Here is a 17,500-nt window from a genome sequence, read left to right on the forward strand (position 1 = left end):
TTTAGTCTTAAAAAATGTCTCCTACACACAACATAACGAGAGAGAGAGGGAGAGAGAGAGAGAAAGTGTGTCTGTGTGTGTGTCTGTGTGTGTGTGTGTGTGTGTGTGTGTGTGTGTGTGTGTGTGTGGTTCATGTCGAGCTGCTGGTTTCCTGTTTGCACTTCCTTTTTGATTCTCTGTTCTGAATTATAACAAACTCTTTAAAACATTTATCACATAAACACACACACACACACACACACACTGATATGCAGATCAGTGAGATGCCATTGAGATTAATTTTAATAAACTAATGTATATAGATTATACAGATTGTATTAACTATTTCATTTTACAATCCTCATTAAATATTTAATTATATTTAATTTTATAATGCCAGTATTCATTAAAAACAGAATTTTTAATTATAAATATATTTAATCGCAGTCGTTAGCAGTCAGAAAATCTGCACTGTGAGGAGGTTTTACTGTCTGACATGTTCCTGTTTTTCGGGGCGTTGGTAAAAAGTCTTTGAAGGAAGATTTTTAGACATGTTTATAATAATATTTTTGAAAGTAATTGAAAAATTCTGACCTTTTTGATGTGATTCATGCGGATCAACACTCCTCGTCCCCGCTCATTTAGAACCACCAATTTCTCTGCCAGTTTTAGTTGGTAAGCCATGATCGACACACTCAAACACAAACGCACACACACACACACACACACACACACAGACACACACACACACACAGTAGAACACTTTAGTCCCACCCATTTTGAAGAGGAGGAGCTAATCCTGACCAGTAGAGGATGAGCTTTCCTTTGTGTAGGTTGTGTAGGTTTATCATAAACAATCTAATATTAAACATGTTTAATAAAATGATTTTATCAGCAGTTTATTCCTGTTGTGTTGTTATTATTATGAAGCAAATCAACAAATAAAATATTGTAATAGAACTAATAACATCCTAACAATGGACTCTTCTCTGTGTTGCAGTCAGGGAAACGTTTCCGCTCCTTGAAGGCAAATACAGAGAGGATGAGGAGGAGCTTCTTCCCGCAGACCATCGGGCCCTTAACCAGAACACCTAGAACTGGACTTTCTGGACTTTTTCTCTGGACTTCCTCACACATGACATTCTACCTCAGCGGACTGTTGCACACACAATAGCTGCGCTACCCTGCACAGGTCACACTCAGTGAGCATTTTATATACATACTGCACCCTCACTTTACCCCCTGACATTCCTGATATACCCAGATATTCATATTTATATCTTTTATGTCTATATATTTATCTTACATTGATGTATATTTTGTAATTTTGTATTATTATTATTATTATTATTATTATTATTATTATTATTTATTATTTATGTATCTATATATGTAATATCTTATTAGATTTTTATATTCTATCATCTTTTTTTAAATATTTCTATTACTCTGTTAGTTTTATATGTCTGTTTTCCTTAAATCTTTATTTAATATATTTATATTTATTTTATATCCCTATATTTTTTATGTCTAGTTTTTTATCCATCCATCCATCGTCCATACCCACTTTATTCCTAATTAGGGTCACAGGGATCTGCTGGAGCCTGTCCCAGCACACATTGGGGGAAAGGCAGGGGTACACCCTGGAGAGGTCACCAGTCCTTCACAGAACCACACATATAGACAGACAACCACACACACTCACACTCACTCCTATGGGCAATTTACAATTACCAATCAACCTAATGTACATGTTTTTGGATTGTGGGAGGAAACCGGAGTACCCGGAGTAAACCCACGCAGGCTCGGGGAGAACATGCAAACTTTACACAGAAAGGCCCCTGCCTGTTCGAACCCGTGATTCCAACCCAGGACCTTCTTGCTGTGGGGCAACAGTGCTAATAAATAAAATTTGAATTTGAATAACACTTTATTTTACATGTGCTAACAGAGTAACAAAAACTATCTACATTTATTATTATGTGATAGAAAGATATTAGCAAGAATCAAGGGGAAGGTGATACAATACAGTGGTGAGACCAGCCATGCTGTACGGTTTAGAGACAGTATCACTGAGGAAGAGACAGGAGTCAGAGCTGGAGGTAGCAGAGCTGAAGATGTTGAGGTTCTCTTTGGGAGGGACACGGTTGGACAGGATTAGGAACGAGTACATCAGAGGGACAGCTCATGTTGGACGTTTGGGGGACAGAGTTAGGGAGGACAGATTAAGATGGTTTGGACATGTCCAGAGGAGGGAGAGTGAGTATATTGGTAGGAGAATGTTGGACATGGAGCTGCCAGGCAGGAAGAAAAGAGGAAGGCCAAAGAGGAGGAATATGGATGTAATAAATGAGGAGATGAAGCTAGTGGGTGTAAGTGTTGAGGATGCAGAAGATAGGGATAGGTGGAGAGAGATGATTCACTGTGGAGACACCTGAAGGGAAAAGACCAAAGAAGAAGAAGAAGAAGATGTACATTTATTACTACTTTAATGATCGGTGCTATATGCTACCTGTACGGAATATCACTGAATTCTTTATAATTTATCGATATGTTGTATTCATAAGTCGTATTTTTTATTGGTATCTGAATACAACAGTATGTCTGAATATTAATCTTAGGCTCTCAGTGTAAGTTTAGAGTATTTAGGTTCATTATAAGCTACACAGCAGCCTAAAGCTAAGTGCTAGCGCAGTGTGTGAGGCGCTAAGCTGCAGATCAGGAGGTTGTGGGTTTGAATCCCTGGCCTTTGTACAAGCACTTTAACCCTCAGTTGTATATGAGATGAATGTTAGATTATAATGAAATCAGAATATTATTTCTTAGCCAGCTTTATCACACTAAACTTTCCGTTAAATGATATTTAAATGTTTCACATTAAACTGTACACAAAAGCCTCCAAATTTTAGCATGTTTTTGTTAAAATCATTGTAATAAGTTGATTCATCGATTAATCAATGTATTAGTTTGTGTCTGAATAATAATTATTATTATTATTATTTTATCACTGTTTGTAATTTTTTTCTCTCTCCCGCCTTTTTCCTCTTGGACACGCCCCTTCGCCCAGTCCGAACCCTAACAGCGAAAATCCTAAACAGTTCGCTAACTTTTACCGATTCAGAAATCATACACCCCGGGAACAGTGCACGGACACAGTGTATATAGATCTTATCTTATGTGCCGGCAAGAGTTGAAGCCGTTCCAGTCGGAGATTTTAATTGGTTAGACAATCCCAATGAAGCGTTCTGATTGGCTGCTTTCCTTTGTGCCTGTCCGTCAGTCATTGCCGTTTAGCAGGTTCGGTTGAATTGTTGGAAGTTTTTGTAAAGCAGCTTCAGAAACTCCTTCCGTCTAAAATGAGTGGTGAGTTTAATTTCTGTCTTTACTAACTCTACCTCTGACCTAGTTTAGGTGATGGTTAGCTGCCTTAACTAGCGATGAATGTGAAATAAAGAGTTCTGAGACATCTTGCCCGGTCTTCAGAAAACTTTTCTACTCGTGGAACTTGATTCCTGCCAAACTGGTTCAGCAGCTCGGGGTAATTAGAGTTAGCTTCCTCGGCTAACTGGGGTTGTGAGGTAACTTTCATCAAAACGGGTGTTTTTAAAAAGTTTCACATTTCAGATAAAAAGTGTTTAGTTTTCATTCAGTAAACACACACAAGCGGATCACGGAATAGTTTATTCAACCTAAAAAGTCTGGCAAGAATGAGTTATTCCTGACCGAGTGAGATGACCAGGTTGTCATTTCAGGGCGAGTGATTAGCTTCAGCTAGCTTCAGTTAGCATTAGTTGTGTAGCTAGCAGTAGGAATCACACCCATAAAGTTTCAGAGCTTTTATTATCACAAAGTTATTATAATATTTACCCAACTGAATCACAGAGCTGAGGAAATGTGTAACCCAGTTCAGACGGATTTTAATGATTAAACATTCTGTTTATAAACATAAAAACAGCTGAACATTTTTAATGTAAACACAGTTCCAGGGTCCACTCTGCCTGCTGGACATCTCAGGTCTTAGGAGTGGACTTTCACTTTCTCTTCATTCTCTTCTCAGATCAGCAGAGTGAAATGACCACTTTGGTGGAAAACGATGGAGAATCTCATAAAAAAACCAACAGTTCAGGCCAAGTAAGTGTGTGTGTGTGTGTGTGTGTGTGTGTGTGTGTGAGAGAGAGAGAGAGAGAATGTTAACATTGTTGTTGATTTTTAAGTCTGTTAAATGTTCAGATTCTTTATGATAAATGTTTTCTTGTTGGTTATAAGTAGTATCAGGGTCAGACCTGTAGAGCTCTAACCAGAATTCTAATAAAACTCTACACACACACTACACATACTCTGACCTCTCACCTGTTGAGGGGTATGTGGGCGTGTCGAACCGCATGATTGACAGGGATGGTTTTTGTTGTTTTTTTTTTATGCTACAGGTGGAAAAGAGGGTAGAAATTTGAGTTCAGGGTTTTTTGGTCCATGTGCCGGTGTGTATTTGAGTGTTTTCTACACACACACTGTCACATTACACAAACACTGCTCTTCATTACTGCTGGCTACCTAGCATTAGCTTTGCAGGCAGACCTCTGTAGGCTAAACATGTGCAGTACTGTAAAGTGTTGACCTTCTCTCTGACCGCTTCATTCTTACACACTGACTTGTCTGTACTGACCGTAGAATGAAGATGATGAAGCACTTTTGTAAGTCATTCTGGTTAAGAGTCTTTTACAGCACTGAGGCCAGGTCTAACACCAGTTCCTCCCAGTGTAATTCCACCTACACCAGTAACAATTACAGGAATCTATAAACTAAAACGTTACAGTTTTCCTTCAACAGACAATCTGTTAGTCCGTATCCACCTTTCCTCACCTGCTCTTCCTCACCTGTTCCCATTAAACACTGCCACTACCTCTCACTGTCATCTTACATTAAGTACATTTAGCAGGTGTGTGCTGGTGAAGTGTTCGGTTCAGGCAGTTTTCAGTTCACATCTCTCACGTGATTATTTACCTGGGACACTCTTCCCTACTTTTCCTCCACAGGAAACCCAGCAGCCTTCTCCTTTAGCCCTTTTGGCCGCTACGTGCAGTCGAATAGATGAAAATGACGCGCAGCAGGAAGCCGCTCAGATTGGCGTAAACTCTGCTCATATGTCACAGAATGCTAACGGCTGGCAGATCATCCCTCAGATCGTTCCTCAGATAAACAGCGGCTGCGATAAAGCAGTGTCTCAGAAGCCGGGCAGCTGCGAGACCGAGCAGCAGCAGCAGTTCGTTTTGTCTCCTACGGCGTTACAGGGTCAGCAGGTCCTCACAGCACTGTCTGGGGTTTTACCCAACATTCAGTACCAGGTCATTCCTCAGTTTCACACTGTGGATGGACAGCAGCTACAGTTCACTCAGACGTCCCACGATGCTTCTGGAACAGGACAGATACAGCTCGTTTCATCAACCAGTGGGAGCCAACCTCTCATTACTGCAGCAACCAATCAGACCGCAGGAAGCGGAAACATCCTCACAGTTCCTGGAGTGATTCCTCTCCATAACCTCACGTTGGGAAACTCGGTTCTGACCAATCAGACGCCGTTTATTAACATGCCTTTAGCGCTCAATAACATCACTCTACTTCCTGTTAGCACAGGAGCCGGTGTGATGAAAAGTGATGATGTGTCTAATGGAGGGAATCAGCAGCTTGTCCAGAGCCACCAGACAACGATAGCGGCAGTATCCACCTCGGAGTGCGTGAGCAGCACACACACTCCCAGTTTGTACACAGAAGGTGTTTCGGCTCCAAACAGTGTCGTGACCGCCGGCGCAGTCCAGAACGTTACTGCAGGACTCTCGGTCCAGTCTGACGGCAGAGACGCACAGCAGATCCTCATCCAACCTCAGCAGCTACTTCAGGGAACGTCCGCTTTACCCACGGTCCAATCAGGAGCTATTCCTGCGGGTCACGTGATCACTGCGCACACTCTTCCACAAGACGGCCTGCAGAACTTGCAGATCCAGTCGATCAATAACGGGCCGATCCTGCTGAGGACGGTGGGGCCGAACGGACAAGTCAGCTGGCAGACGCTTCAGCTGCAGAGTCCTGCTGGAGCTCAGATCACTGTGGCATCACTTCCTTCTGTGACATCACTTCCTGCACTCACACAGCCTGGCACCATTAACCTGAACAGTGCTGGACTGCAGATGCATCAACTACAGGAAGGTCCGATCACCATCAACACTTCAGGTCAGTGTCATCATTAAAGTCTTACAGTGCTTACAGGTCAAAATCCTGATATTCCAGTGAAACATCTATAAATGTCATGGATTGGGTTTAAATTGAATTCCTGCCCTGTGGTCACCATGAACTGGGGTATGGTCAGACTTAATTCAGAAGCTCAGAGTGTATCATAATGTTTAAACAAATAACATGCTGAGACACACTGTGTGTGTGTGTGTGTGTGTGTGTGTGTGTGTGTGTGTGTAGGTGATCAGGGAGCTGCAGGAGACGTCATGGACGACTCGATGTTGGATCAGAATTTAGACACGACTCCACCGAGTCGCCGCTCTCGCAGAGAAGCATGCACGTGTCCATACTGCAAAGATGGAGATGGACGGTACCCCCATATACACACATACACACAGCACATGTTCAATACACCCTCATCCATGTTCTGTTCATCCTTTGGCTGCCTACCTAATGACCTTGGTTTAAGTGTTTGATATTGTCTGTATGGAATATTGAGATACGTTGTTTGATTATTACCACCTGTGTGTGTGTGTGTGTGTGTGTACGTACATGCAGCACTGACCCCAGTAAGAAGAAGCAGCACATCTGCCACATCACGGGCTGTGGGAAGGTTTATGGGAAGACGTCTCACTTGCGGGCACACCTGCGCTGGCACTCGGGCGAGCGGCCGTTCGTCTGCACGTGGGCTCACTGTGGAAAACGGTTCACCCGCTCGGATGAGCTGCAGAGGCATCGACGTACACACACTGGTACATACATGCACACACATGCAGGATGTGGCTCATAGTCATGGTGAGAGAGGGTAAAATAAACTAAAAATGACTACTGATTATTAATTTCTCATCTGGAGATCGTTGACATTTATAATGTCAACTTCTAATAAAAACGTTCCACCAGAGTTCACTGTGTTGCATAATACAGCTGGGCAATGTGGTCATCGTCAGGGAAAGCCACTGTGTGGGTGGGTGGTTCAATGTGTGGGCGGTTCAGCATGGGGGCAGGTGGTGTGGGTGGGCAGTTCAGGTCGCTCTCTCTCACACACACATGGACACAGGTAACTGAATTTCTTTCTGTGTAGGGGAAAAGAAGTTTTCATGTCCAGAGTGCCCAAAGCGTTTTATGCGAAGTGATCATCTGTCCAAACACATCCGTACTCACACGAAGAAGAAGCCAATGGGAGGCGCAGAGACTGGCCCTGACCAGACGATCCTCACCATGGAGACGCTGTCCCCGGATGGCATGGCCCGGTTAGCGAGCAGTGGCATCAACGTGGTGCAAGTGGGAGACATTCATCCCAACAACCTCAACACTAATGGCTTCTAACTGCCAATAACCAGGTGAGACGTCACCCATACTTTACTGTGATTACTGTTCTTTACCTGCAGTTAACCCCGGCCCCTCTCTCTATCGCAGGTGCTGATGGCCAAGATACAGTTGTATATGTTTTTCCTTTTTAAATACAAACCTTAAGCCATTAAATAGACAGTTAGCCATCGTTAAGCACTCATTAAGCCATTATGATGTCACGTTTGTCAGAGTGAATAATTTAAACCCTTATTGCTTTGTTTTTGTATATAAATTATATTTTTCTAAACTCTGTGCCGTTGTGTATGATTCATGCGCATCTCAAAATGTTTTATATCAAATTGATTAACTAGCATGAGAGCTTACTGTGCGTGTGTGTTTGCGTGTGTGTGTTTGTGTGTGTGTAGACATGAACACACACTGATACACTCTATGCTTATTCTCAATAAATCATCTTTCTGTAATTAAAGGTTGGTGGATTGATTACTGCACATTTCTCTGGATGTTTACACACACACACACACACACTGTTTTTCTTTTACATGAATTTGAATGTTCATATTTATTGCTTCAGATTTAACAACAATGAATTGACCTGATTACACACAACACTGAGATTTTTATTAAACATTTATCAGCCCATAAGAGGGAAGCCATGATCCTTCTGATGGCCCAGTCTTAAACGGTCTGGACAGTCACATGTTCTATACGCTGTATCCTGACGTGACTCTTCAAGCAACTGAGGTTGTTTTCTTTTCAAACGGAGAACCTGGACACACTCATGGAGCTCTGAATCAGGAGCACCACCGTTATTTGTGGCATGGATTCCACAAGGTGCTTTCAAGCTTCCATATTCTGGGCCTTATGATGGCCACATCACACACTTCCTGCAGATTCTTCAGGCCGCAATTCCCCCGTTCTTCTACATCCTCAAGATGTTCTATTCAATTTTATTTTTCAATTATTTGTATAGTGCCTTTTACAATGGGCATTGTCTCAAAGCAACTTTACAAAAGTAGAGAAACAGAAAGGAGAGGATAAAAAAAATAAAATTAAATTATTAAACTATTTTATCCCTAATGAGAAGCCTGTGGTGAGGAAGAACTCCCTGTGAAGATACAAGGAAGAAACCTTGAGAGGAACCAGGCTCAGAAGGGAACCCATCCTCATTTGGGTGACACTAAACAGAAAATAATGTAACTGTAACTGATTAATGCCCTTTCTACAACAGAAATCAATGACCCATGAGGAACTATTAGGTCAGTGTCGTTTCTAAGGTCATTATAAACACTAGTTCTTTGCTGTCACGGGCTGACAGATGAAATGGCAGATCTGTGATGGTGTGAAAGTCCCCAAGTGTCTCTGTCCATGGCTGTCTCCTGGTCACAGGCTGTCCACACAGGTCCATCCACAGCATCAGTGGGCACCAACAAGTGATGAGACTCCGACCAGCAGTAGGGGCAGTGGTCACACTGGAAACTCAGAACACTGGGAGCTCAGGAGTGGGGTGTATAGCTCCACAGAGAGAGAAAGAGAGAGATATTAAGTATGATTCTGATCATGTGATGTTTACGACAATGTAGATTATGTATAAAGTGCAGGCAGGGACTCCGGCAAGACTAGCTATGACATCATAACTAAAAGGGAGAGCCAGAAGGTCACAGACATGAAGGCTTCCCGGGACATAAAGTGTCCAACCACTTCACAGTCAGTGACCTGAGTGGTAATGTGACAGCATCCAAACATCCCAGTACACCAAACACTCTATGACCATGAACCTTCCAGATCTGCTCCTTTACCTAAAAAAACTATACACTGAAAGCTGGACTCAGATCTTGTGACTCAAGAACAATGAGATCATGTTCATGGAACCATTTTGAAGTGATGTTTGCTCTGTAAAACAATGCATTATCCTTCTGGAAGTAGGCATAAGAAGTAAATTGTGGCCATGAAGGGATATATGGTACTCAGATAGACTGTGGCATCATTGATAAGTAGATATTAACTGCCCACAGTGTGCTGAGAGAACTTTCCCCACACTATCACACCACCTCCAACAGCCTGAAGGGTTCACACATAGCTGCTTGGATTCATGGATTTATGCTGTTGGTGGTCTTCTGCTGTTGTAGCTCATCCACCTCGAGGGTCAGCATGGTGGTGTGCATTCTGAGATGCATTCTTTTCAGTTCAGCGCAGTTGTGTGTTTATGTGAGTTACTGTAGTCGTTTGGTCAGCTCAGAACAGTCTGGTCATTCTCCTCTGATCTCTCATATCAACAAGGAACGAGGAAGTATTATAAACATCTTCTAATGAAGTGCTCTGTGAGTGGAGGCGTCACACATTTCTTCATAAACAGGGTTTCAAACCTGTGTAAAAGTCACTTCCGGTCAACGAGGTGGCGCCAGTCTCTGAGTTTTCAGTCGTAGATTTTTTTTTAAACCTTTGACACCGGAAGTGAATATTCTAGCGTTCCAGTACGCGCTGGTTGATGTTAGCATTTATCTGAGCCCTGAGTTTCTTCACATCTTGTGTCTTAATAAAAGTTTATTCTGAGAATAAAGTCAGTTTTAATCGCTAATAATCTAATAATCGCGTGTAGTGGGTAACTCGGTAAACAGCAGGGAGATCATTCGTGTTTGTGCTCGTTAGCCAGTTAGCTTAGGTTTTGTTGTTGCTCTACCCAGGTCTTACTTAATAAAGTTAATATTATTATTATTATTATTATTATTATTATTATTATTTTATCGGAGATTAAACTCGGCTGTGAAGATGAGTCTAGCGAACAGCAGAGAGCAGAGAATTACTGCCGGGAACCGAATGACCAAAATCCTAGAGGCGGAGGAAGAGGACGAGTTTTACAAAACAACATACGGAGGATTTAATGACGTCAGTTTACTACATTTGTCTGTCTGTCTCTGTAAATCTCTCTCTCTCTCTCTCTCTCTCTCTGAATTCTGTGTGTGTGTGTGTGTAGGAGTCTGGTGATGATGAATACCACGGTGATCATTCAGACACTGAGGATGAGGTGGACAGTGACTTTGATCTGGACGAAGGAGACGAACCAGACAGTGAACAGGAAGAGGAGACACCACGCAGACGCAGCCGCATCCTCACTAAAGCTTACAGAGTGAGACACACACACACACACACCACTAAAGCCTACAGAGTGAGACACACACACACAACACTAAAGCCTACAGAGTGAGACACACACACACACACACCACTAAAGCCTACAGAGTGAGACACACACACACACCACTAAAGCCTACAGAGTGAGACACACACACACCACTAAAGCCTACAGAGTGAGACACACACACACCACTAAAGCCTACAGAGTGAGACACACACACACACCACTAAAGCCTACAGAGTGAGACACACACCACTAAAGCCTACAGAGTGAGACACACACCACTAAAGCCTACAGAGTGAGACACACACACACCACTAAAGCCTACAGAGTGAGACACACACCACTAAAGCCTACAGAGTGAGACACACACACACCACTAAAGCCTACAGAGTGAGACACACACCACTAAAGCCTACAGAGTGAGACACACACCACTAAAGCCTACAGAGTGAGACACACACACCACTAAAGCCTACAGAGTGAGACACACACACCACTAAAGCCTACAGAGTAAGACACACACACCACTAAAGCCTACAGAGTGTGACACACACACACACACACACCACTAAAGCCTACAGAGTGAGACACACACACACAACACTAAAGCCTACAGAGTGAGACACACACACACAACACTAAAGCCTACAGAGTGAGACACACACACCAACCACTAAAGCCTACAGAGTGAGACACACACACACACCACTAAAGCCTACAGAGTGAGACACACACACACAACACTAAAGCCTACAGAGTGAGACACACACACCAACCACTAAAGCCTACAGAGTGAGACACACACACACACCACTAAAGCCTACAGAGTGAGACACACACACACACCACTAAAGCCTACAGAGTGAGACACATGCACACACCACTAAACCCTACACTCTGACACATGTCAGTGAGACAGGTACTGTTGAATGTGGTCAGTATTATTCAGTAAACTTCGGTCAGTCTGTGGTCAGATCTTCATGTACAGATGTGAGCAGTGTTCATGCTCCACGTTACAGATCAGACTCTATGTATATAATTTTCTTTTCTGTATTAAACACACAAGTCTCATTATTTTAAGTGATCATAAAATTAGCTAGAAATCAGCTTTACACTTTACATGGAGCTGGTTTATGTTTGTAGATTTAAAGTGTGTGTGTGTGTGTGGGTGTGGGTGGGTGTGTGTGGGTGTGTGTGGGTGTTAGGAGCCCATAAAGGTAATGAAGCCCAGGGTTAAACATCCATCTGAGGAGCCGAAGCCTGAGAAACCAAAAGCAGAGAAACGTTCAGCACACGAGCTGCAGGAGATTGGAGAAAGTGAGTACTGAACTCACACACACATACGCGCATGCACACACACACACACTTATACACACACACAATCACACAAAATTGTCCTTATTTGTTGAAGACATTGATTAGATTTCAATTAGGTTTAAGAAAGTGAAATGTAAAAAGTAAAAAAAAAACATCTTTTCTACTCTGGAGAAACCCTAAAGATCAAACAGGAGAACTGATGTTTACTTTTTTCTGTGTCTCAGCATCTCCGAAATCTCAGATTAACATTCAGTGACGATTCAGTGGTGATACAGTGACGATTCAGTGGTGATACAGTGACTATTCAGTGATGATACAGTAATGATTCAGTGATGATTCAGTAACGATTCAGTGATGATACAGTGACGATACAGTGATGATACAGTGACGATACAGTGATGATACAGTGACGATACAGTGATGATACAGTGACGATACAGTGATGATACAGTGACGATACAGTGATGATACAGTGACGATACAGTGATGATACAGTAATGATACAGTGATGATACAGTGACGATACAGTGATGATACAGTGACGATACAGTGATGATACAGTGACGATACAGTGATGATACAGTGACGATACAGTGATGATACAGTGACGATACAGTGATGATACAGTGACGATTCAGTGGTGATACAGTGACGATTCAGTGGTGATTCAGTAATGATTCAGTGACTATTCAGTGGTGATTCAGTAATGATTCAGTGGTGATACAGTGACTATTCAGTGGTGATACAGTGACGATTCAGTAATGATTCAGTGATGATACAGTGACGATTCAGTGGTGATACAGTGACGATTCAGTGGTGATACAGTGACGATTCAGTGGTGATACAGTGACTATTCAGTGGTGATACAGTGACGATTCAGTGATGATACAGTGACGATTCAGTGGTGATACAGTGACGATTCAGTGGTGATACAGTGACGATTCAGTGGTGATACAGTGACGATTCAGTGGTGATACAGTGACTATTCAGTGGTGATACAGTGACGATTCAGTGGTGATACAGTGGTGATACAGTGGTGATACAGTGACTATTCAGTGATGATACAGTGACTATTCAGTAATTATTCAGTGGTGATACAGTGACTATTCAGTAATTATTCAGTGGTGATACAGTGACTATTCAGTAATTATTCAGTGGTGATACAGTGACGATTCAGTAATTATTCAGTGGTGATACAGTGACGATTCAGTAATTATTCAGTGGTGATACAGTGACGATTCAGTAATTATTCAGTGATGATACAGTGACGATTCAGTAATTATTCAGTGGTGATACAGTGACGATTCAGTAATTATTCAGTGGTGATAGTGACGATTCAGTGATGATACAGTGACGATTCAGTGGTGATACAGTGACTATTCAGTGGTGATACAGTGACTATTCAGTGGTGATACAGTGACTATTCAGTGGTGATACAGTGACTATTCAGTGGTGATACAGTGACGATTCAGTGGTGATACAGTGACGATTCAGTGGTGATACAGTGACGATTCAGTGACGATTCAGTGGTGATACAGTGACGATTCAGTAATTATTCAGTGGTGATACAGTGACGATTCAGTAATTATTCAGTGGTGATACAGTGACGATTCAGTAATTATTCAGTGGTGATACAGTGACGATTCAGTAATTATTCAGTGGTGATACAGTGACGATTCAGTAATTATTCAGTGGTGATACAGTGACGATTCAGTAATTATTCAGTGGTGATAGTGACGATTCAGTAATTATTCAGTGGTGATACAGTGACTATTCAGTAATTATTCAGTGATGATACAGTGACGATTCAGTGATGATACAGTGACGATTCAGTGGTGATACAGTGACGATTCAGTGGTGATACAGTGACGATTCAGTGGTGATACAGTGACGATTCAGTGACGATTCAGTGGTGATACAGTGACGATTCAGTAATTATTCAGTGGTGATACAGTGACGATTCAGTAATTATTCAGTGGTGATACAGTGACGATTCAGTAATTATTCAGTGGTGATACAGTGACGATTCAGTAATTATTCAGTGGTGATACAGTGACGATTCAGTAATTATTCAGTGGTGATACAGTGACGATTCAGTAATTATTCAGTGGTGATACAGTGACGATTCAGTAATTATTCAGTGGTGATACAGTGACGATTCAGTAATTATTCAGTGGTGATACAGTGACGATTCAGTAATTATTCAGTGGTGATAGTGACGATTCAGTAATTATTCAGTGGTGATACAGTGACTATTCAGTAATTATTCAGTGGTGATACAGTGACTATTCAGTAATTATTCAGTGGTGATACAGTGACTATTCAGTAATTATTCAGTGGTGATACAGTGACTATTCAGTAATTATTCAGTGGTGATACAGTGACTATTCAGTAATTATTCAGTGATGATACAGTGACGATTCAGTGATGATGCAGTGATGATTCAGTGATGATACAGTGACGATTCAGTGGTGATACAGTGACGATTCAGTGGTGATACAGTAATTATTCAGTGATGATACAGTGACGATTCAGTGGTGATACAGTGACGATTCAGTGATGATTCAGTGATGATACAGTGACTATTCAGTAATTATTCAGTGGTGATACAGTGACTATTCAGTGGTGATACAGTGACTATTCAGTGGTGATACAGTGACGATTCAGTGGTGATACAGTGACGATTCAGTGGTGATACAGTGACGATTCAGTAATTATTCAGTGGTGATACAGTGACTATTCAGTGGTGATACAGTGACTATTCAGTGGTGATACAGTGACGATTCAGTGATGATTCAGTGACGATACAGTGACGATTCAGTGATGATTCAGTGACGATTCATTGATGATTCAGTAATGATTCAGTGTTGATTCAGTGACGATTCATTGATGATTCAGTAATGATTCAGTGTTGATTCAGTAATGATTCAGTGATGATACAGTAATTATTCAGTGGTGATAGTGACGATTCAGTGGTGATACAGTGACGATTCAGTGATGATTCAGTGACGATTCAGTGGTGATACAGTGACGATTCAGTGGTGATACAGTGACGATTCAGTGGTGATACAGTGACGATTCAGTAATTATTCAGTGGTGATACAGTGACGATTCAGTGATGATTCAGTGACGATTCATTGATGATTCAGTAATGATTCAGTGTTGATTCAGTAATGATTCAGTGTTGATTCAGTAATGATTCAGTGATGATACAGTAATGATTCAGTGGTGATATAGTAATTATTCAGTGATGATACAGTGACTATTCAGTGATGATGCAGTGACGATTCAGTGGTGATACAGTGACGATTCAGTGGTGATACAGTGACGATTCAGTGGTGATACAGTGACGATTCAGTGATGATACAGTGACGATTCAGTGGTGATACAGTGATGATACAGTGACGATTCAGTGATGATACAGTGACTATTCAGTAATTATTCAGTGGCGATACAGTGACTATTCAGTGACGATTCAGTGATGATACAGTGACGATTCAGTGATGATTCAGTAATGATTCAGTGGTGATACAGTGACGATTCAGTGGTGATAGTGATGATTCAGTGATGATTCAGTAATGATTCAGTGATGATACAGTGACGATTCAGTGATGATACAGTGACGATTCAGTGGTGATACAGTGACTATTCAGTGGTGATACAGTGATGATTCAGTGGTGATAGTGATGATTCAGTAATGATTCAGTGATGATACAGTGACGATTCAGTGGTGATACAGTGACGATTCAGTGGTGATACAGTGACGATTCAGTGGTGATTCAGAAATGATACAGTGACGATTCAGTGGTGATACAGTGACGATTCAGTGGTGATACAGTGACGATTCAGTGGTGATACAGTGACGATTCAGTGGTGATACAGTGACGATTCAGTGGTGATACAGTAATTATTCAGTGGTGATACAGTGACGATTCAGTGATGATACAGTGACGATTCAGTGGTGATTCAGTAATGATTCAGTGATGATACAGTGACGATTCAGTGGTGATTCAGTAATGATTCAGTGGTGATACAGTGGTGATACAGTGACTATTCAGTGGTGATACAGTAATGATTCAGTGGGGATTCAGTAATAATTCAGTGGTGATTCAGTTCTGTTAACAGCAGAATTTACGTCAGTGTCCACGTGATTCAGATGATCTATAGAGCACATTTACGACGATCTTTCTTAATTGAATGAATTATTTGTCTTAATTTTTGTTTGCTTTCTTATTTTTTCATGTATAATATTTTTTGTTTTTGTTAGTCATTAATATGAAATCATCGAATTTCTCAGAAGTTTTGTATAACTAAAGTCATGAGCTGTTCAAGCCTGAAAAACATAATCAGTTAACTTTACCCATAATTTCACACACACACACACACACACACAAGTAGGATGTGAACGTTTTTTATGAAATTCAGAGAGTTTCATGAATACTAAATGTTATTGTTTTTTATTCAGCAATTAACAAGTTATGAAGAAATCTGTTAGTAGGTGATTATTGAGGCCCAGAGTTTGTTTTGCGCGGTGATGAGTTTGAGACGTCTCTCTTGCCGTCTAGTGCGTAAGTCAGTGAGGAAGTCTACGAGTGAGCACACCAGGAAGACCTTCGAGCGTCTGCAGGAGAGACAACAAGAAGCTCCGAGACGCCGCAGAGTACACCGAGACAAACCACTGAGTCAGGAGGAGTTACTGAGAGAAGCTCAACACACTGCACAGAGCAACCTGGAGTCACTGGGTACACACACACACACACACACACACACACTGCACAGAGCAACCTGGAGTCACTGGGTACACACACACACACACACACACACACTGCACAGAGCAACCTGGAGTCACTGGGTACACACACACACACACACACACACACACACACACTGCACAGAGCAACCTGGAGTCACTGGGTACACACACACACACTGCACAGAGCAACCTGGAGTCACTGGGTACACACACACACACTGCACAGAGCAACCTGGAGTCACTGGGTACACACACACACACACACACACACACTGCACAGAGCAACCTGGAGTCACTGGGTACACACACACACACACACACACACACAGCAACCTGGAGTCACTGGGTACACACACACACACACACACACACACACACACACACACACACTGCACAGAGCAACCTGGAGTCACTGGGTACACACACACACACACACACACACACACACTGCACAGAGCAACCTGGAGTCACTGGGTACACACACACACACACACACACACACACACACACAGCAACCTGGAGTCACTGGGTACACACACACACACACACACACACACACTGCACAGAGCAACCTGGAGTCACTGGGTACACACACACACACACACACACACACACACTGCACAGAGCAACCTGGAGTCACTGGGTACACACACACACACACACACACACACACACACACTGCACAGAGCAACCTGGAGTCACTGGGTACACACACACACACACACACACTGCACAGAGCAACCTGGAGTCACTGGGTACACACACACACACACACACAC

At 42.2% G+C, this 17,500-nt stretch overlaps 3 protein-coding genes across 4 annotated transcripts in view; 2 read left to right on the forward strand and 1 right to left on the reverse strand.

The window, feature by feature from the left end:
• Positions 1–733, reverse strand: part of nckap1l (NCK associated protein 1 like) — a 26,916-nt gene extending 26,183 nt beyond the window's left edge. The window contains exon 1 of the mRNA XM_058373443.1: positions 574–733. Coding sequence (XP_058229426.1) covers positions 574–663 — 90 coding nt within the window. The 5' untranslated portion in view covers positions 664–733. The remainder of the gene's footprint in view (positions 1–573) is intronic.
• Positions 734–3,254: 2,521 nt separating this feature from the next.
• On the forward strand, positions 3,255–7,970 carry sp1 (sp1 transcription factor). Of its 2 annotated transcripts, none has more exons than XM_058373444.1 (7): positions 3,255–3,342; positions 4,037–4,110; positions 5,013–6,204; positions 6,445–6,574; positions 6,763–6,956; positions 7,286–7,544; positions 7,621–7,970. In XM_058373444.1, exons 1-6 carry the CDS (start codon positions 3,336–3,338, stop codon positions 7,528–7,530), a joined length of 1,842 nt encoding a protein of 613 aa, XP_058229427.1. In that variant the 5' UTR covers positions 3,255–3,335; the 3' UTR covers positions 7,531–7,544; positions 7,621–7,970. The 2 variants fall into 2 exon arrangements, with proteins under 2 accessions (XP_058229427.1, XP_058229428.1); XM_058373445.1 differs by lacking the exon at positions 3,255–3,342 and adding an exon at positions 3,489–3,557.
• Positions 7,971–9,948: 1,978 nt separating this feature from the next.
• vps72a (vacuolar protein sorting 72 homolog a) overlaps positions 9,949–17,500 on the forward strand; it is a 13,708-nt gene continuing 6,156 nt past the window's right edge. The window contains exons 1-4 of the mRNA XM_058373991.1: positions 9,949–10,398; positions 10,487–10,639; positions 11,857–11,968; positions 16,534–16,710. Coding sequence (XP_058229974.1) covers positions 10,282–10,398; positions 10,487–10,639; positions 11,857–11,968; positions 16,534–16,710 — 559 coding nt within the window. The 5' untranslated portion in view covers positions 9,949–10,281. The remainder of the gene's footprint in view (positions 10,399–10,486; positions 10,640–11,856; positions 11,969–16,533; positions 16,711–17,500) is intronic.

Source organism: Hemibagrus wyckioides, linkage group LG21 (genome assembly GCF_019097595.1).
Source record: "Hemibagrus wyckioides isolate EC202008001 linkage group LG21, SWU_Hwy_1.0, whole genome shotgun sequence".
Classification (NCBI taxonomy): domain Eukaryota; kingdom Metazoa; phylum Chordata; class Actinopteri; order Siluriformes; family Bagridae; genus Hemibagrus; species Hemibagrus wyckioides.